The 18810-nt window shown below is 38.0% G+C and overlaps 2 protein-coding genes across 2 annotated transcripts in view; one reads left to right on the forward strand and one right to left on the reverse strand.

Annotated features, from left to right (window-relative positions):
* Window positions 1-960: 960 nt before the first annotated feature.
* magt1 (magnesium transporter 1) lies at window positions 961-12474 on the reverse strand. Its single transcript, XM_057328870.1, has 10 exons — window positions 12324-12474; window positions 11507-11676; window positions 4674-4791; window positions 4314-4454; window positions 4103-4243; window positions 3866-3955; window positions 3635-3698; window positions 3474-3548; window positions 1977-2067; window positions 961-1504 (listed from the first exon to the last, which is right to left on the reverse strand). The coding sequence occupies exons 1-10, from the start codon at window positions 12402-12404 to the stop codon at window positions 1489-1491; spliced, it is 987 nt and encodes a 328-aa protein (XP_057184853.1). The 5' UTR covers window positions 12405-12474; the 3' UTR covers window positions 961-1488.
* A 2747-nt stretch (window positions 12475-15221) lies between these two features.
* LOC130551296 (THO complex subunit 2-like) overlaps window positions 15222-18810 on the forward strand; it is a 47093-nt gene continuing 43504 nt past the window's right edge. The window contains exons 1-2 of the mRNA XM_057328869.1: window positions 15222-15325; window positions 16097-16152. Coding sequence (XP_057184852.1) covers window positions 15261-15325; window positions 16097-16152 — 121 coding nt within the window. The 5' untranslated portion in view covers window positions 15222-15260. The remainder of the gene's footprint in view (window positions 15326-16096; window positions 16153-18810) is intronic.

Here is an 18810-nt window from a genome sequence, read left to right on the forward strand (position 1 = left end):
CTTCTTTAGTGGATTTTGTTGACATTTCTTCTGTAACCCATGAAGGCAGAGTGTCTGGGGCAGGTTGTGAAATGACACCAGAAGTGGGGGGAAATCACAAACTAATTTCCCCATTTTGCATATAATGACTTGTGCGAAGGTATATTTTTTTTGGGGGGGGGGGGTTGGGGGGTAACGCTATTCAACAGAGAGCAAGTATAATGACAAAAGCGGTTGATAATGTAGGAAACACAACCTTTGCAATTCGTACAGAAGAATGAGACCTTGCTCTTATGAGGTGCAGAAGTGATCAGATGATGTGAAGATTGAACAAGATGTTCTGAATATGTCTGTTTTGACCCGAGAAACGCACCAAGCGAATGAGGACAACTATAATAATTCTTTGTTTAAAGGCACGTGACACATAGTCAAGAAATAAATACTTTTAAAACGTGCTGCAAACAAAGAATTGTGCTCAATAAGAGCAGAAATGTGTGTGTGTAAAATATATTTGGGCTCTCGCGCCAGATGAAGGTCGTCACGCATATATCTGAGCAATAGTTCTAGTTTAACTGAATGATCAGTTCATCCTTCGCACAAGCATGTATGTATGATTTTGTCCAAATGACTAATGTCCACTTCTAAGAAATAATGTCCACTTCTTGTCCTCCATATACTAATGCACCTATGAGGAGTCTACTTTGCTAGTCAGCCACATTATATGGAATAAACATGAGTGATTATGATCATATATGTATGCATTATAGTTGAGAATTAGCATTGAAGCTCGCTCGAGTGTGCGTCGCTCTTTTCTTCCTTTTGCATCCCAGACGTCTGTAGATAACCAAATGATGCAAGTGTAACGGGCTGATTTTGATGCTTTTAAACACACAGGGTGTTGACGCACGTTACATCTGCAGATGTTTGTTGTACGTTTGTAACGGTTTGGCTGCAACGACACATCATTCAGAGAAGCAGTCATAGTGTACAAGCAGTCAAGGCACTTTTAATGGCAGACATGGCATCACCTGAGGCATAACAAGAGCAAACATTCAACTGCTCTCCTCACGTAAGACACATTCAATCACCCTGAGCTTCCTTCCATCTCACACCTCACTTTGGACACTTCATATGCACATTGATGAGGTAGAATTGGAAATACCGTGCTGGTCTCGGTCTACCTCCCACGTCCAAGTATTTTAACCAAACCAAATTCACAAGCCAAGTGTACATTTGATCACCTTTAGAAGCTCAAGACACTGCAGCAAGCAATGCAATACAGTGTATCTGCTTCAAATGAACTGAAGCCAGACCATCAACTCTCAACTCAAACGCTCGTTCAAAACTTTTAAATGTAATCAATGCTTCTGTTTGCACTTAAAAAAACACACACAAGAAAAGAAGAAAGTCCTGTAGAGAGGGTGAAGCAGACGTTTACCAGATCCATCACTCAATATTAAACATGAAGGCACTTGAAACGTCAACATCTGCCACGGGTGCCAGCAGTCTTCAGCTGAACAAGAAGCTGGAGATAAACACACAAGAACACATTCAGTTCATATTGAAAATGTCTTTTTAAAGCACCACACACTTAATAGCTCACTCAAAAATAGTAACGGAATCTCAACGTCAAATCCCATTGGTTCAGAGCCACACGAGAGCCAACGGGTTTCAACGCTGAGATTCACTCACTGTTCAAGGGCATTATAAAGCCCGGATTATGACTCCAGTTGTGTTAAGACTGAAGAAAGGAAGACATGTACACCTAGGTTAGCATGACTGAGAAAATGTTGGTAAATTTCAATTGAGATTTTTTAAAGAAATGTGGTCAATAAAATCTAGATTTGTTTAACTTGGATATGGTATTGACACACAAAAGTATTGCTACCTCTAATATTACGCACCAGTCATATGAGCTACACCATTTTTTGTCGCTGGTTTACCGTATAGGGAAAACCCTTTGTGTTGTGTGTTGGTGGTGGTGTGGATGGCTTCACCTGTACGGATATCCGTGATATTTGGCCTTAAAGACTGACAGCAGCCAGCTGAAAAACAGCACCACTAGACCGATTCCTGCCACACACATAACTGAAGAGAAAACAGGAGAATATTAATAAACTGTCTTCAGCAAACCATCCAGTACTCATCCTTTGCAGGCATGTGATTGGCCAAGAACAAAAAAGAAGGCACACAGGCCACACCCCCTGACCACGCCCCAACACACATATTATCCCCACCCTCCAGATGATGATACATATTTTTTACTCATTTGTCTTCCAAAAATATTGTAAAATGACAATAAACCATGAAAAAAAGAGTTTCTAATGTTCCTAATAAAATGTTGAGTCCTAAGTGAACTTTAGTAAGGACTGGGAGGCTAAATACTTTAAACCTGTTGTCCTGAAACAAACATTTCATACTGTGCCACACAATATAATGTGTTCTAAATAAATTTAGAAGTTTTTGTACATTACCATTTCCATATTTATTAGACCCTTCATTGCAACATGACTTATAAACAAGTAGTAATTTAATCATTACTATTATTTCAAGCCATTCAATTTTTTATGGCCATTTCGCTATTTCAGTCAAAATAGTCAAAATGTTGCTGTAATGAATATCAGACGACTCAGAATTCCAAAATGTTGAGGTTTTTACCGCATTTTGTAACTTACACTGTCAAAACACTGTTCAGTTCCCCACTGAAATGAAGTTGAATGCGAGTAAAAATAATGCTACATGTAAGGGATAATCCACAGCTAGCCGTGCGTTAAAGGGTTTTAATGCACGACGTGGAGGCCAAGAACCAGAGTGGTTGCCTCTGCCAAGTACATTAAAATCCTTTAACGCACGGCTAGCTGTGGATTATCCCGCTTATAGCACGGTCATTTGCCAAGTTAAATCTTTTATTGATGTTTACAGTGAAATTTGAGATCAAACAGGTGAAAATTACAGTGATTTTGTCAGTTAAATTTCAAATGTAATCAAACTGACTGGAGCTACCTGTGCGTTAAAGGCTTTTAATGCACACCTTCCAGCCAATCAGAATCCAGTATTCAAACAGACCATGGTATAAGTTTTTATAAGTACTAATCCATCTACAGTATATTGCGTGTCTTTTCCACGGCCTCTCTGGATGCGTTAGTGTGTTGGACTTCATGTGGGGCTGCGCCAGACAAATAGTATAACTTATAACTACCGCCAGCGTTTTGAAACCATACAGAACAGTCGGTTTTACTTTGATGATGTCATACACCCATCCGTCTGTGCAGCACCACATCAAACCCAACACAATTGATTATTGTGCTCCAAATCGTTCTGCGCTTCTCAATAAACGTGCACGATGTAAAAGGCATCAAGGACCAGTTTACCGGTTGAATGATGATGCCGCGCACATTGCAAGACCCCCCCCACTGTGATTTGCTCAATTTACACCGGTCGTCCCACGAGGTCTGAAAATACGGAACAATCACATCACTGCTTTGACAGCATACTTTTCCTCTTGCCGACGTCCAGGTCAGTGGTGGCGGCCTCGTGAAGCAGCACCATCCCTAAAGTCACGGCCCCATCTGAAGCAGACAGTTGAGGAACACACGGGTGACAGATCCACATGACGTACAATACCTGATCTGAGCACAGCGAGCGTAAAGGATACTGAAGAGAAGAACGATGTGCGTTTCTGCCACAAACTGAGCCTGACTGCTGCCGTGGACGTAACTCTGAAAGTGACAGACACATGTGTTACCCTGTAGCTAAGAAAAGCCAAACAACCAAAGCCTCAAGTCCAAAACTTGGTGAGCTACAGACAGACTACATATAGCGGGCGTGTCACATGAACACCATTTGATAAGCTGACACAGAGCTCATGTAAGGGTTATGGGCTCACCACTTGACCTGTGTTTGGGTTCTTGTGAGCGTACGGCGGCCCGCGAATGTGGTTCCACATTTGGCCCGATGTCATGATCAAAACAAAACACTAGAGACAGAAACGTCCAAATAAGAACACGGATGCAGCTCTTCTGTGTGAAAGATCACTTCTATTTCAACTGCAAGATGTAAATAAAACCACTTTATGAAGCAGCATTAAGTCAAGTTAAAGGTCTTAGCAGACGGAAAAACCCACCAGAGCAGAGAAAGCCCAGACGTTCTTGTTAAACAGAAACTCCAGGTTATTCCGCCGCAGGTAAGCCAGACTGCCGATGACAGCCAGGAGCAATCCCAGCATCAGCGGCCCGGCGTAGTTAGGAGGTCTGATCACCCGGATCTGAAGCCAGCACACATTAAATAGAAACACTTGACCATACAGTGTGTTGAAAGGCCGAATGCGTTCTTACTTGAACATCTGTTCTGTCCGCCACCCATCGAGCCAGCTGCTCCGCCGCAAAACCCCGAACCTGCAGCTCGTACGTGTCCGCTCGCTTGGGTTTACCTTTGGCTGGGAAGTTGATGAATGTTGGAGCCGAGTTCATGTTGAGCTTTGGATGACACATAAATAAAATAAGCATAGGTTTTGTTGTAACAAACTAGCATTTAGTGTAGAACGCCTCAATATTCAACCGTTTCCTGATGGAGAAAATCCAGAGAGACCTGTCTGTGCCCCCGCTCCCATAAAGCACCTTGTGTTTTTCCCTCAGGTGTGACATTTAATCTGTGATTTCCCTACGAGAATAACTTTGCAACATTGGAATATTTACCATCTGAAAAACATCTGAACCTTCATCGAAATCCACAGTGGCAAAGAAAATCTTGTTAGTAAATGCACTTGAATATCGCCAAGAGTTGGCAAGGATCTGGTACTCTTCATCTGCCTGTCTGAAAATCAAAGCAAAAACATTGAGCTGGTTATAATAATGCCATTGAATTTAACCCTTGTTCTTTGAGATGGACTTTGCTCTCTTTGTTTACGGTCCCAGGGACTCCAAGAGTTGATGTGTAAATAAAATAAAAACCGTCAGAAGCACAGTTTCAAAATCATCATCACCATTATTTTGGCCAATATTGAGATCCCGATTATTTAACACGATTACTCATTAACTTTTAAAACAACAGAAAATAAATAACTTTGAATTCAACTGAAAAATAAATGTAAAGAAATAGCACAGCTGAACCGCTGTAAAGGAAAGGGGTGCGCTGTGGAGTCATACCTCAAGAAAAAAAGAGGATCCTTGCAAAATGTAATGTGGCACAATAATCGTTTTACCTCGATTATTTTGTTTTAATAGATACTAATAGGCTATATGCTTACCAATAAATTAATCAATTAAGCTGTGTCCACCAAAGCGTTTTTAGCCAGCTAAAATAATAATACCGGGTGCTCTTCTGAAAACAACCAGCTGGTGGCGCCTGAGAGCGCTTTGGAGGCGCTGCGCGAGTGATGCGTTGGTTGCTGTGATTGAGAATATCCGCATCAGTTAGCCTACTTGTTACTAGTATCTTATTATAAAGAATATTACTTAATATGAAAATGTAGTAACCATTAATATGAACTTCTCCATCGTTGTGTATGATGGTTGGTCAATGTAGTGTTTGGCTGCGTCTGAAATCAGCTACTTCCATACTATATAGTAGGCGAAAATGAGTATGAGTCATGAGTAGTACGTCCGAAACCTCAGGATGCAAAAAACAGTAGGCGAGAAATACCCGGATGGTCTACTGCTTCCGCCGAGATTCGTGAGTGTGGATCGGATGGACACTTCTCTATCCCATGATGCCACGGGAGCTGAGCAACGGTCGCATTTCAAAAGTAAATCAAATAAATATAGCGGAAAACTTTAAGGCAGACGTCCGTTTTTAATGTAAGTGCCAATAAATGAATTTCTCCTGACTAAATGATGTTTTTATAGACGCTCACGTGTAGGTTGTTGTTAATACATCATAGGTCAAAGAGCATACAGGTCACATGACCATAAAACATGGCGGACGCAGTATGTCCAAATTGTATTCATACTGCTCCCACTCATACTATATAGAACGTACTGTTTTAACGGCCGATAGGGAGCTACTTATTCAAATTCAGTACGTACTGTCACAGTATGACATTTCGGACGCAGCCTTTGTCTTTCCTCTTCTCTACTGTGATTGGACGGCTGGGTAAAAAAGGACATTGAGGAGCTCTGCGTTTCACCCAAAGTAAAACATGATCAAAGACAGGGCAAAAGAACGCGTGAAATATCATTATGATACATAGTGCATCAAAATGCAGTGTCATCAGTTTGTCTAAAAGAACAGGGCCTAAAAGAAAACTCTTAATTTAGCTTAAAAACTTCTACGTAGGAGTCTTAGTTTAAAAGTGATTCAGGATCAATCTGAGAGCAACTCCGAGCAAGGAAAAGACAAAAACTTTTATCTTAGTGTATGGAATTCCTTTTGTGCCAATAAAAATGAATGCAAACTTAAAAAAAAAACGAACAAAATTATACAATAAGAAAAAAAACACTTTGATAGTGAAAACAACAAACTCAATTGCAAGAATGTGACTTGATTTTCAAATAAACTGCTATTTTTCTTAACAATTTTCTAAGTTTCGTTTTTGCAAATAATAGTTTTGAATTCCCTGCTAGATTTTTCATTTGCGCTTTTCGAGTTTTCGTTTACACTTCTCAATTTTTCGTTCGCCTTTCTGGCACAAATCTCACGTGTAGGCAGGACTTATGGCCGCTTTACGCTGATTGGCTAGTGAGTTTTTGATTGATAGCTCCCTGACAAGGAAGTCGATACTGAAGACAGTACAGTGCAACGAATCTTAGAGAACGATCTGCATGCTGTTATCTTTATCGTTTGTACTTGAAACTACTTTCTTATTTAGTTAGTATATTAGTAATTGGTATTTGAAGTTGGTAAGTCACGCGCGGTGTGGATCCAAGCGTCCTCCTCATCCTCAGGTAAATGAATGTAATTCAGATAATAAAGAAAAGCACTAAAGTTTTATTCCTGTACAGTAGCAATTCTGTCTTTACTAAGCGCGTTCATTGTGTGCTTTATATTTTTTGTCAGGTATTATTTTATGGACTATTAAGATTATTTTCTTAAAAAGGAACGAACAACTTGCATTATAACATCCAATAAAGACACGTTACAGATTATTGGGCTGTGAGAAATTAACATGCTAAATGAAAACATTGCTGCATAGTTACTGTACAGAGAAACTTTTAGCGATTTTATTATCTCGGTTACATAAATGTACCTGAGGGTGACTTGTGTCCAGCTGAGGAGGAGGATGACGATGTCGCTCTTGCATACAGTCTCCTTTTAAAGAATTAAGTCCACTTATAAGTTAAGTACTGTATCATTCTTTTTAAACTCATGTGAATTACGTATATACCCCTTTCTTTACATTCACAGAAAGTACACCTCATAAAACACTACCAATACATTCAAATGACATTTATGTTTTTAAACGCTACAACAAAACAAATTCATAAGGTGACACAATTAGAGGCCTTAGAATGTTTTATTAATTTAGTCTGCCTCTTGCAAACAACAATTTCATTATGTATTTACACACCTACATAAAACAGGTTAAAGAAAAGCAGAAGAGAGACTTCTTAAACTATAAACAAACATTTAAAGATAGAAACGATACATAAAATGCCACCACGATTATAATCTATAAATTAGAAATATGAACTGGAAGCATAACACGTTATTGTATATCTCCTCAAAACTCACTAGGCATCTCGTTTTCCTGATATCATTGTAATTATAAATTATAGACTGCTGTCTTGACGGCCTCTAAACCCACGTAAAGTTGTCATGTGAATATGGTATCTATCGAGCGCTTAACGTAACCTGAACACCTATGCAACGTTACGTAACAGCAGGTGGACGAAGTACACAACTTCCTTACTTGAGTGAAAGTACAGATACTACTGGTCAAATATTACTCCACTACAAGTAAAAGTTGCTAAAGACAGATTCTTACTTAAGTAAAAGTACAGAAGTACGTGCTTTTAAAAGTACTCAAGTATTAAAAGTAAATTTCCTTTATGTCAGTGTGCATTGTTTTATTGTCGTATACCTTATGCCTCTGAAGCAACCTACTGAATACACTGAGTAGCTCACAGTATCAGTTGTATTAAAGGAGTAGTTCACTTCAAAATTTGCCCCCATTGACTTTCCATAGTATTTTTATTCCTACTATGGAAAGTCAATGGGGGCAAATTTTGCAGTGAGCAACTCCTTTAAGAGCTTTATATGTTTAGCACATACTATGTTTAGTTTAGATATAATCCTGTATGATCATTTAGCCTAATTATCCTCATTAGCCCCCTAGGCCTATATGTATTTATGAGCAGTGTTCTTTTATTTTGTATATTCCCTTTACCAGTTTTAGCAGCAATTTACCAGTAAGTAGTAAGGTTCTTGTAAATAGTAAAGTGTAGAAGCCATGTGTTTGTTGGATTTATTACCATTTGTATTACCATAATTTAACTACAAACATAAACTATAGCTAGTATAATTAAACTATGGTATGTTTAGTTGCTGTGGTTTTACTAAAGATTATTAATTGGAGTATGGTTCCTATATATAGAAAATGGTAAATTTGTGGATACTGTGGTTTTACTGCAAATACCATCCCTGCAGAAAAAAACAATGAATTTTTGAAGTAGAATGAGATTTTTAAATTAAATTCCTCTTTGTAGTGTGTTTGGGTACCATCCCACCAATAAAATCCATCACATACAAGTAGACAACAAGTATCCATAGTACAATTCCCATTATAACCATTAAATCCATTACATTTTATGTTGTATTTTGGGCAGGGTTCTATTGTTTTTATTTCAACAGGAATACTTCAACTATAGTTACTTCAGTAAAAACATCATTCATTCTCCAAATCGCTTTAAATGATACAGCAGCAGATCAGAAGTTAACACGCACACGTAGCTCAAGGTGTATGTGATGCTTATTTACCGTTTAGCCGTTATGCCGATCATTTTCATTACGATGTTTCTATGTTCTTTGACTGATCGTAACCCACAGATGATTACACCACACTTTAACATGTGCCTTTTTCCTCTTTTAATGTTCTATTTGCCTTTTTAGAGCGCTATCAACGGTGTAGCAGCGCCTACGTTTACATTAGTTTAGCGGGGAAGATCCCAGAGTTGCCAGATTTGCTTAATTTTTTGCTAAATGGACATTAAAAGCTTGCCGGAAAACCGCGAGCTTAGAAAAACTGAAATACTTGGCAACAGTAAAAGGTCCTGGAAGATCGCAAGCAAGATAAATGACGCACACCGGAAAACCTGCTGCATAGAAACCATTTTCTACTTTGGACCTTTTTATAAATGTAGTGGAGTAAAAAGTATGATATTTGTCTTTCAAATGTAGTTAAGTTAAAGTACAAGTACTCAGAAAAAATAATACTCAAGTAAAGTACAGATACTCAAAAAGTGTACTTAAGTACAGTACTCAGGTAAATTTACTTCGTTACTGTCCACCTCTGGTGAAAGTTGGTACCCTGCTAATATAATAATAAAATAAGAAAGTAATTTAAGTACAAACACTAAAACAATACAATACAGAAAACCGCAAGCAGATTGCTCTCTAATCCGCTCTGTCTTCAGTATCGACTTCCTGGTTAGGGAGCTGTCAATCCAAATCTCACTAACCAATGAGAGTAAAGTGGCCATAAGTCCCGCCCACACATGAGATTTGTGCCAGAAAGGCGAACGAAAACTTGAGAAGCGTAAACGAAAACTCGGAAAGCGCAAATGAAAAATCTAGCAGCGAATTCAAAACTATTATTTGCAAAAACGAAACTTAGAAAATTGTTAATAAAAATAGCAGTTTATTTGAAAATCATGTCACATTCTTGCAACTGAGTTCATTGTTTTCATTATCAAAGTGTTTTTTTTCTTTCTCATTGTATATTTTTGTTCGTTTTTTTAAAAGTTTGCGTTCATCATTTTTATTGGCACAAAAGGAATCCCATATTAGTGAGGAGGCGGGGCTGACCCCGTTGCTATGTCTTTTGAAGACTGTCATTGGTTTGTTGGCCAAGAAGGAAGAAGAGCGCTTTTAAGTATAGGGTCATTAGTTTGAAATTGCACATGTCTTTTTTCCTGTTTTACCATACTCACACGCGACACGCACAAACACACACAAACACACACGCACACACGCACGCACGCACGCACGCGCGCACACGCGCACACGCGCACACGCACACACGCACACACACGCATATATATATATATATTGTGAAGAGTTTGGTTCCAAAATGAGATAACTCTGTTTTTAAAAAAAATCTAAAATCATGTTTTTTATTAACGTGAATTTTAAAAAAAACTGAGTATCTCATTTTGGAACCAAACTCTTCATAAATTTATATATTTTTATTTACCATGCTGTCAATGTCAACATATTTAATAGAAAATGAACAGTGACACAATAAGTTTCTGTAAGGGCTGTTTGTGTGATCAGATTGTGACCGTTGTGACAGAACCAAATCATCTCTGCTGCATAGCTGCATTTCTCCAGTTGCCAAATATGTTAATGTGGTGATTTCTTCTATTTCTGGAGCTATGGCATTTTCTGCGCTGTCTTGGAGATGTTAGTGTGTCTCTACTAGGATCGGTCACAAACATGAACCCTGCACGATCTAATGTGTTGTGTCTTATTAACTCACTGTCATTCAATTTATTTTAATTTTATAGTGCTTTTACAATTTGCATTGCATCAAAGCGGCTATACAAGGAAACCAAAACCAAGATAATCAAAAGTTGAACACACACAAAAACAATAAAAAATCTGATAAACCTTAAAAGTAATATGGAAATTGTCATGCATTGCAACACATATCTTCTTACTTTTTGTGTTTCGTCCATTTTCTCTGCTGCTAAAGAAACTCTTAAGTCTCTTAAACATCCTCCTCGCTACTCCTAAAATGTTTGACCTGAAGAGCTCTTTTAAGGGTTAAGATACTTTATGAATTACTTTTTTCTTTACTAGGATCTTTTCTGTCATTTTAAGGGGAAACGCCCACATTTCTAAGAATTTTCTTAGAATTTTGTCACTAAGAGCAACTCTTTGCGCTAAGATTTTTCATGAATATGGGCCCAGAACGTTACGTGCGGTTTTACCATAGAATAAAATGTTTGTGAAGAATAAAAATGAACCCTAAAGTAGGCGGAGCCGGTCGTCGCCATCTTGGCATCGCATACAAATTTTTTTGTATCAGGCTGTAAACATGTTTTTTTTGTGCTGTAAAGTTGGCCATTTTAACATGGGGCTCAATGAGATTCTGCTCTGTTTTGGAGCCAGCCTCTAGCGGCCAGTCGATGAATTGCAGTTTAGTCACTTCCGTGTTGGTTTCACGAGAGATTGCCCCTTGGGTTTTACGCACTATGTACACGTGCTATGGAGCAGGTGTACATTTCTTTCGTACCACCTAACATTTTGAAAACACCAACATTTTCATGAATCCGAAAATTGACGTCAAAACGACTTTACACAAAAAATCGTTCTGCTCGTGTTTCATGAATGAGGCCCAACGTGAAGGTTATGTGAAATGAATGCTTACCGACAGACTGCACACTGTCTCTGCGGCTGCAGGGCCGTGAACATGATGATCACAGAGTAGTTTCGCGGAGGAGCTCTGATTAACCTCCTGAACTTCTCTCCATTCAGTCTGATGACCGCACGCTTACTGGTCCACTCCATCATCTGAGTGACCTTCTCTGACAGCAGAGTCTGCAACAAGTGCACTCAGTTAGAGTCTGTGTCTTCATCTAGTACAGTATTACTGTATCAGTGCGAATCCTTATCATTGTCTATACTTCAGAACTCACAGGAGAGTGACACTGCAAGTAATTTGTGCAAGCTTATTTTAACTACACATTCATTCCAGTTACGGCTTGTTTCATTTCTTGACGTAATGGTGAAAGCCATGTGAGGTTTGAACCTACAACATTTATATAGTTGCCAGTCCAGATCTTTATCCACCAATTTATCAGAAGCCATTCTGACAGCCATTAGTCCTTACAAACATTATACACATATCAAAAAGAGTTTTTAAAGTAATGAATAATAAATTGAATAATTAAGCAGTCGGGTGAGTTGATAAGCTTCTGCTGCTGCTGTAAAACAGGAAGTTAAGCTTAGTTTGCATACTGGGTCAAATGTGCAACATGCACTAAACAGATCTGAGGTCAGTCATTAATATCGGATGATTTATAGATGATGGCCTAACTAACAGTGATTTCATAACTGTAAATATTAAAATGTCGTCGAAATGTTAAAACTAAAAATCAGTCGTCGGGTCATTTGAATAACTGACGAGCTCAGCATACGCAAGAGATTGAAATGATTTCATAACTGCTAAATGAAAACCCACTGACCTCCTTCTTTTTCTGCCCATTTGATGGCGCATTTTGCAAAATAACAGCGAAGAAAACAACTAATAAAAGTTTAGAAAACATTTGTGAAGATGCCAGTGCGGCCAAGACAGTCCTGCGTGAACTCCTGTCCGCTTCCTATTGGTGGAGCGCAGCGATGCGGAAGACTGCGCAGAGGCTACGGCCAGTGTTTCAAAATAAAAGCATGTTTATTCGATTTTTCAAAATTCAAGCCATTCGTTCTAAACCGGCGCATTTTATAACAGAGTTCCAAGCCGATTTGCGCAATTTTTATGTATTACTTAAAAACAAAATAAACGTATTACAGGTTAGAATCACTCTTGTAGTAAACAAGGTTTATTGGGCGTAATAGCATACACAATGATACACAAACGTGAAGCTGACGTCACGCCCTATGTTGCATGTTGCATCCTACCCGTCAGATTATCCTACCAGGCATGCGCACATCAATGTTACGTCGTTTTTTGCGCTATAAAATCATCCTACCTGTTTATTTTATTCTGCTATGGGAATCTGATTGTTGTTAAATCATTCTACATATTTATTTAATACTGGTAGTACAATTTTATAGGGCATATTGCTCTGTAAATTAATCCTACATGTTTATTTTATGCTGGTTGGATAATCTGACAGGGTATTTATGATGTAAATTTATTTTATATGTTTATTTTAAACTGGTAGGACTATCTGACAGAGTATTTTGCATTGTAAAATTATGCTACCGGTTTATTTTGTCGATGTGGTTTAGCCCTGCGGTAGGAAAATCTGAGAGGGTAGGACAATTGCACTGTAAATATTAAATATAGGAAAATCAGAATCAGAAAGAGCTTTATTGCCAAGTATTTGCACATACAAGGAATTTGTTTTGGTGACAGGAGCATCCAGAACACAGAAACAGCAACAACAGTACACAGAGACCATAACACAATAGAATACAGTACACAATGATTTAAATAAGGGCCTATGGGTATAAAAAATTAAGAAATACAATACAATAAACATAAAATAAAGATATAGAGAGTAAATCTGAGAGGGTAGGACAATTGCACTGTAAATATTAAATATAGGAAAATCTGAGAGGGTAAGACAATTGCACTGTGCCTTTTTTTTGACAATTCGACAGAACACCGCCATCTTGGGAGGATAATACTCCAATGCTAGCATTGTTTTGATATGTACCATTACTTGTTTTGTTTATATGGAGATATCTAAAGTGAAAGAACCATGGGCTTTTCCTGAATGACTCTGCTTAATGCTATTGCAGTTTTTAACCCAGCAAGACCGACCTACCATAGTTATATTTACTAATCAAACAAGAAAAACAAAACACTGCATTGAACGCACTATAGCTGCCGTCCTCCCAAGATGGCGCAACATTCAACGCCGCGTGACGTCGATTAACAAGCTCTTACGTTTAGTTAAAAATGGGTAATAATATTTAACAAAAGAAACTTATCAAAAACGTGATTGTCCAATTCTATACAGTACATGTATTCAGATTACATATGCTTTTTGGGGGAAAAGCCTAATAAAGAAAATTAATTTAGAAAGACAGAGAAATGGGGGAAATAATTCGTTTATTTTTCAAACCGTTTTGTATTGTATGAAAATTAAATTAAGCTTTTGGAATTTCTAACAAGTTGCACATTTATTTTAAAAGGGCTGTACAGTGCTACGAAAAAATCGGTCGGTGCTAAGAATAAATTTATTGGTGTAGCACGCGTGAGATAAAGAAAAGAACGAGCTAGACCGTTTATTTGCGTGAAGTGCGTTTGTCGTTGTGCTTGTTCGTGTGTGAGGTTAACTAATCGTGCACCACTATTTATTGTTGTTCTGAGTTTATTTTACGAACGTTTCACTCCCTGCATTCCATTCAAAAGTGATCGTCCCTATGCCCTACTCCCTTCGAAGAGTAAAGCTCTTAATGATAACTCTATAGAGGGAAAAACGCAATTGTATCTCTTAATGTGTTCACTTGGAAAAAGGAGGAATAAAAACAACGTCATTTTCTCTTTATTTGGAGCTATGTTTTGTGTGGTGTCCCCACCCCGAAGAGCCCTTTTGTAGGGCGAAATATCCCGTTGGCGTTTTGAACGCACCGACTGTGAAGCTGCCTCAAACACACAATGAAGTCTTTGCGGCGACCCGCCAAAATAAAAGTCCGCTTAATTTAAACTAGATGAAAAAAATAATTTACTTGTAGTAAATTTATAAACTGTAATAAACACTATAGTATACTTAGATTTTTACTTAAAAAAATTCTAAATACTATAGTACCCAAGAATTTCACTATAGTTAAATAATTATTATATTATAATTACTATAGCATACTACAGTTTTTTATGAACAAATGTATTTACTATTGTATAGCAAAACAAAAGGAAAAACGAATTTGGGAAAAACTAAAAATGATATGGCCCTAATTTATCCACCTGTATGTAACATTAATGTCCTTTGTCATTCACCTGCCGATTAATGTGATGAACCGCACTTTTTATACTTTTTTATACTAAACTTTAAACCTCGGTAGCACCGGTGCTATGTGCAAAAAAAGTTAACGTACAGCCCTGCTTAATGTATGAAAATAAAATAAAAAAAACAGAATAAAAAAGTAAAATAATAATAAATAATAATGCATCAATTCGGTAATTACACAACCTGTCACTTACTGAAATTCAAAGAGAGCAGTGAGTTTACTGTAATTCAGAAGAGGAAAGATAATGTTATTACAAAATTAACAAGAGTTAACCCTCATAATGAGCTCATATTTTCCATCAAAAGGCAGATTAAGCGGCTTTCTTTTCAAACGAATACTTTTTTTTCAATGGTAGAAAAGCGCAGTTTGCCGTCTTTTCCATCTCTCTGGTTTAACATCCGGGAGCCGCGCGCGCGTGTGAGTGCGTGAATGTGTGGAGGAAGATGGCGGCGCTGATCTTCCCGTCTGACTGGCTCAAAAACTGGGAAAAATCCGGCAAAAATGAGTTGTGAGTAAGAGTTTTGTTCACGGTTGCAAAGAGGCGCTGAACATAAAGTGATACTTATTGCTCTTGCGAGATAGCATGACGCGTTTTAGTCGAAATAATCAAAAAAATTCTGCTCATTGTAAATGTCCACAGCTAACGTTAGTGCGCGTGAAACACTCATTTGCTGAAAGTTCGTTAAAATAACGATTAAACCTGAAAATACTATTAACTAAACAAGGAGCATAACGCCTGCAATGCGACTGTTTTTCTGCGGGTGAAAAAAAGTGATTTTCAGGAGTGTGTTGTCACTGAGCTAATAGTTAGCTGGGTTAGCATTAGCGTAACTCATATCAGTCAGTGTGTGATGATGTTAACAGGAGGTCACGCACGCACAATGTGCGTAGTATGTAACGTTATATATATATATATATATATATATATATGTGTGTGTGCATATATATATATATATATATATATATATGTATATATATATATGTATATGTGTGTGTGTATTTGTATTTATGTATATGTATTTGTATTTATGTATATGGATTAATACATACTGAAAAGCCATTGCCCATTGTTAGTTCATGTTAGGTAATGCAGTAATAAAGAGGCTAAGATCATCGGCTGAATAGAAACTATAACGTTACATAATGGTGGCCTGTTTTACAGACAGACCCAACATACACCAGAGAGGATCTTTGTTTAGCATCATTATTAGTGGGACGCATGTGTTGTTGATACAGCTTTTTGTCAGCTGCTTACATGTGATTTGTTTTCTATTTCCAGTTTACAGTTTTGTCAGGACATTGCAGGGAACCCCAGTGTGCATGAGTTTGTTAAAGGTGAGTGAAATACATCACTTGTTTAGTCTTCTTTTATCTTCTTACCGCCTCTTGTTTTTTCGTGTTTATTTAGGGGTAATTCAACTGCAGTTGGCTAAAATGTTTTGCAGACCTGCATGGAAGGGTTCTCCTTAAATAAGATATTAGTAATTCTCTCATGCTGTGCGGTGTTTCCCACCAGATTTCGACAGATTTTTGGCGAGACTTTGATGAACATCCATTATTAAACACCCAACAAACATTCAAAGCTTTGAAAACAGCCAAAGAACGGCACCTTTAAGGTGTCATCTTGAGAATGTGTGCACCGAAAGATCCGTTTTGGCTTTGCCATATATTCTGTTCTTGCAAAATAAAATATTTTTCCTCAGGCCTAGACTTACAAGCTCTAGTTTGTCTTTCCAAATAATTATTACCAGTTTGTGGCACTTTACAGCGTATGTTCTTTACTTGTGGTCACTACTACTAGCTGACATTTTTAATGCTTTCAGACTTGACAAAGGTTGTAGATTCAATTCCCAATGCCTACAGGATTGAACTCAAATGAAATGGTCAAGTCTACGGAGGATCTCCTAGTTGTCACCTGCTGCTCCTGTCGCCAGAAATTTTTATTATAGAGAATCCGTCATCATCCTACAGAATAGCGAATTTACCAGCCGTAGAAATATACAGCGGTAAATACACGATGAAGGTGCAGCCTTTGATTAGGATACAGCTAGGGATGGGCGATATGGCCCTAAAACTCTATCACGATAATTCCTGGTATTTGTTGCGATAACGATAAAAATGACGATATATCCATAACGCCATCCACCGCTGTTTTTTGCGTCAAGTGATAGTAGCTGCATGTAGTCTAGACCCTCAGAAAAACAAATATTATCAAAAAGTAAAACTTACCCCAAATCAAACAGCTCCTAAAATATACCTTCAGTATTTTTGTAAATATAAAATATAATAGTGAGATTCGACTTCAAAAGGTTGTAGTAAAGAAAAGTTAAATGAACTAAAGCTCAATAAACACATCATGTCATACCTAAAACTGTATATATTCTATTGTTGGGCGGAAACGATCGATCGCATCACGCTGTCAATCACTCTCTCTTGATCTGTGTGAACCTTCTCTTCTCACAGCAACATACACTGAATCTGTCTATGACTCGCGCTACAGAAAGAGAACAGAAAAATGCAGATAAAAGAAATCTAATTAAATAATCCATGCTTTTATACGCTCATAAACGTATTTAAAATAACGTAATACAAACTCGCATTTGTACTGTATGTAAACAGGCAGCAGTGCTGTGCGCGCTGTGTCTCTATGAATGCACATGTGGGACGGGACGCTCCGTTCATCCTGTAAATAACAAGCAAGAAATCATATTAAACAATTTGCGCACGCGCGCATAACATCTAACGAATGTTTAAATAAATACTTTTAGCCAAAGTAAATGTTGTGGTGTAACGTATTATGACTATCAACGAATACTTAACAAACGAATTAAATAAAACGAAAGTGAAACTAAACATTAACTCGGATGCATCTACAGTGCCAACCTAAACGAGATTTAGAGCTTTTAGTGCAAACTCTTTCTCAGCTTCACATCCGCCCTCCGCTATACCCGTTTTCACTTCACATATGAGCTGTGAATGGGTCTCACAAAGAAATACGTCATCAACTACAATTTATCTTTTATATTGCGGGAAGGCTAATTCCTATCGTGTGCGGAATTTCTACCGGTATATCGCAAACGATATAATATCGCCCATCCCTAGATACAGCTCATTTCAGACTCGATGGATAATCACTTTTTGTTAGTGGTTAAACCGATCACAAAATTCACAATTCGGATCATATCACAGATTTTGAGTAATGGTTTGGATCATTTTTCAGATCAGCAAAAAAGTGGGAAAAAAAATCTAACTTTGCTTTTCATTGAACTTTTTTCTATTTGTTAATTCTCAGGCTTTAGATATGAAGATGATGGCATACTAAATTCTTTTGAACGATAGAATAAATACAGGGTTGTTCCTGGCTCAAAATGAGGAGGAGGTGGTGCCAATCTGATCTTGTACACACACGCACGTGAAGTGAAGTGAAGTGACCTATTAGTCAGATATGGTGACCCATACCCGAAATGTGACCTCTGCTTTTAACCCATCCAGAGAGTAGTGAACACACGCACAGCAAGTCGTGAACACACGTACACCCGGAGCAGTGGGCAGCTATCGCTGCAGCGCCCGGGGAGCAAGTAGGGGTAAGGTGCCTTGCTCAAGGGCACCTCAGTCGTTACCCGCCGGCCCTGGGAATCGAACTGGCAACCTTCTGGTCACGAGTCCAACTCTCTAACCATTAGGCCACGACTGCCCCCCCCACGACGTGTAGGCCTACCGTACTTTTAAGCGGCTTAACCAAACACTTTACATATTAAAACATATTAAAGGGGTGATATGACACGGCTGAAACAAATATAATCGTTTGTTTTGGACGTAATCAGGGTTTTTCCTGCATTGAAAAATTGGAGAACAAGAGTGACTTACTAAATGAGCAAAGCTCATTCACATCCTGCGTTCTCTTGTGGTTCACTGAGCGTTAAATGATTCACTGATCTTTTATATTCGCTAGTGACTGAAAAGTTTCAACAGTTTAAACGAATCTGTTCAAAT

This window comes from Triplophysa rosa, unplaced genomic scaffold (genome assembly GCF_024868665.1).
Source record: "Triplophysa rosa unplaced genomic scaffold, Trosa_1v2 scaffold88_ERROPOS1393935, whole genome shotgun sequence".
Lineage (NCBI taxonomy): Eukaryota > Metazoa > Chordata > Actinopteri > Cypriniformes > Nemacheilidae > Triplophysa > Triplophysa rosa.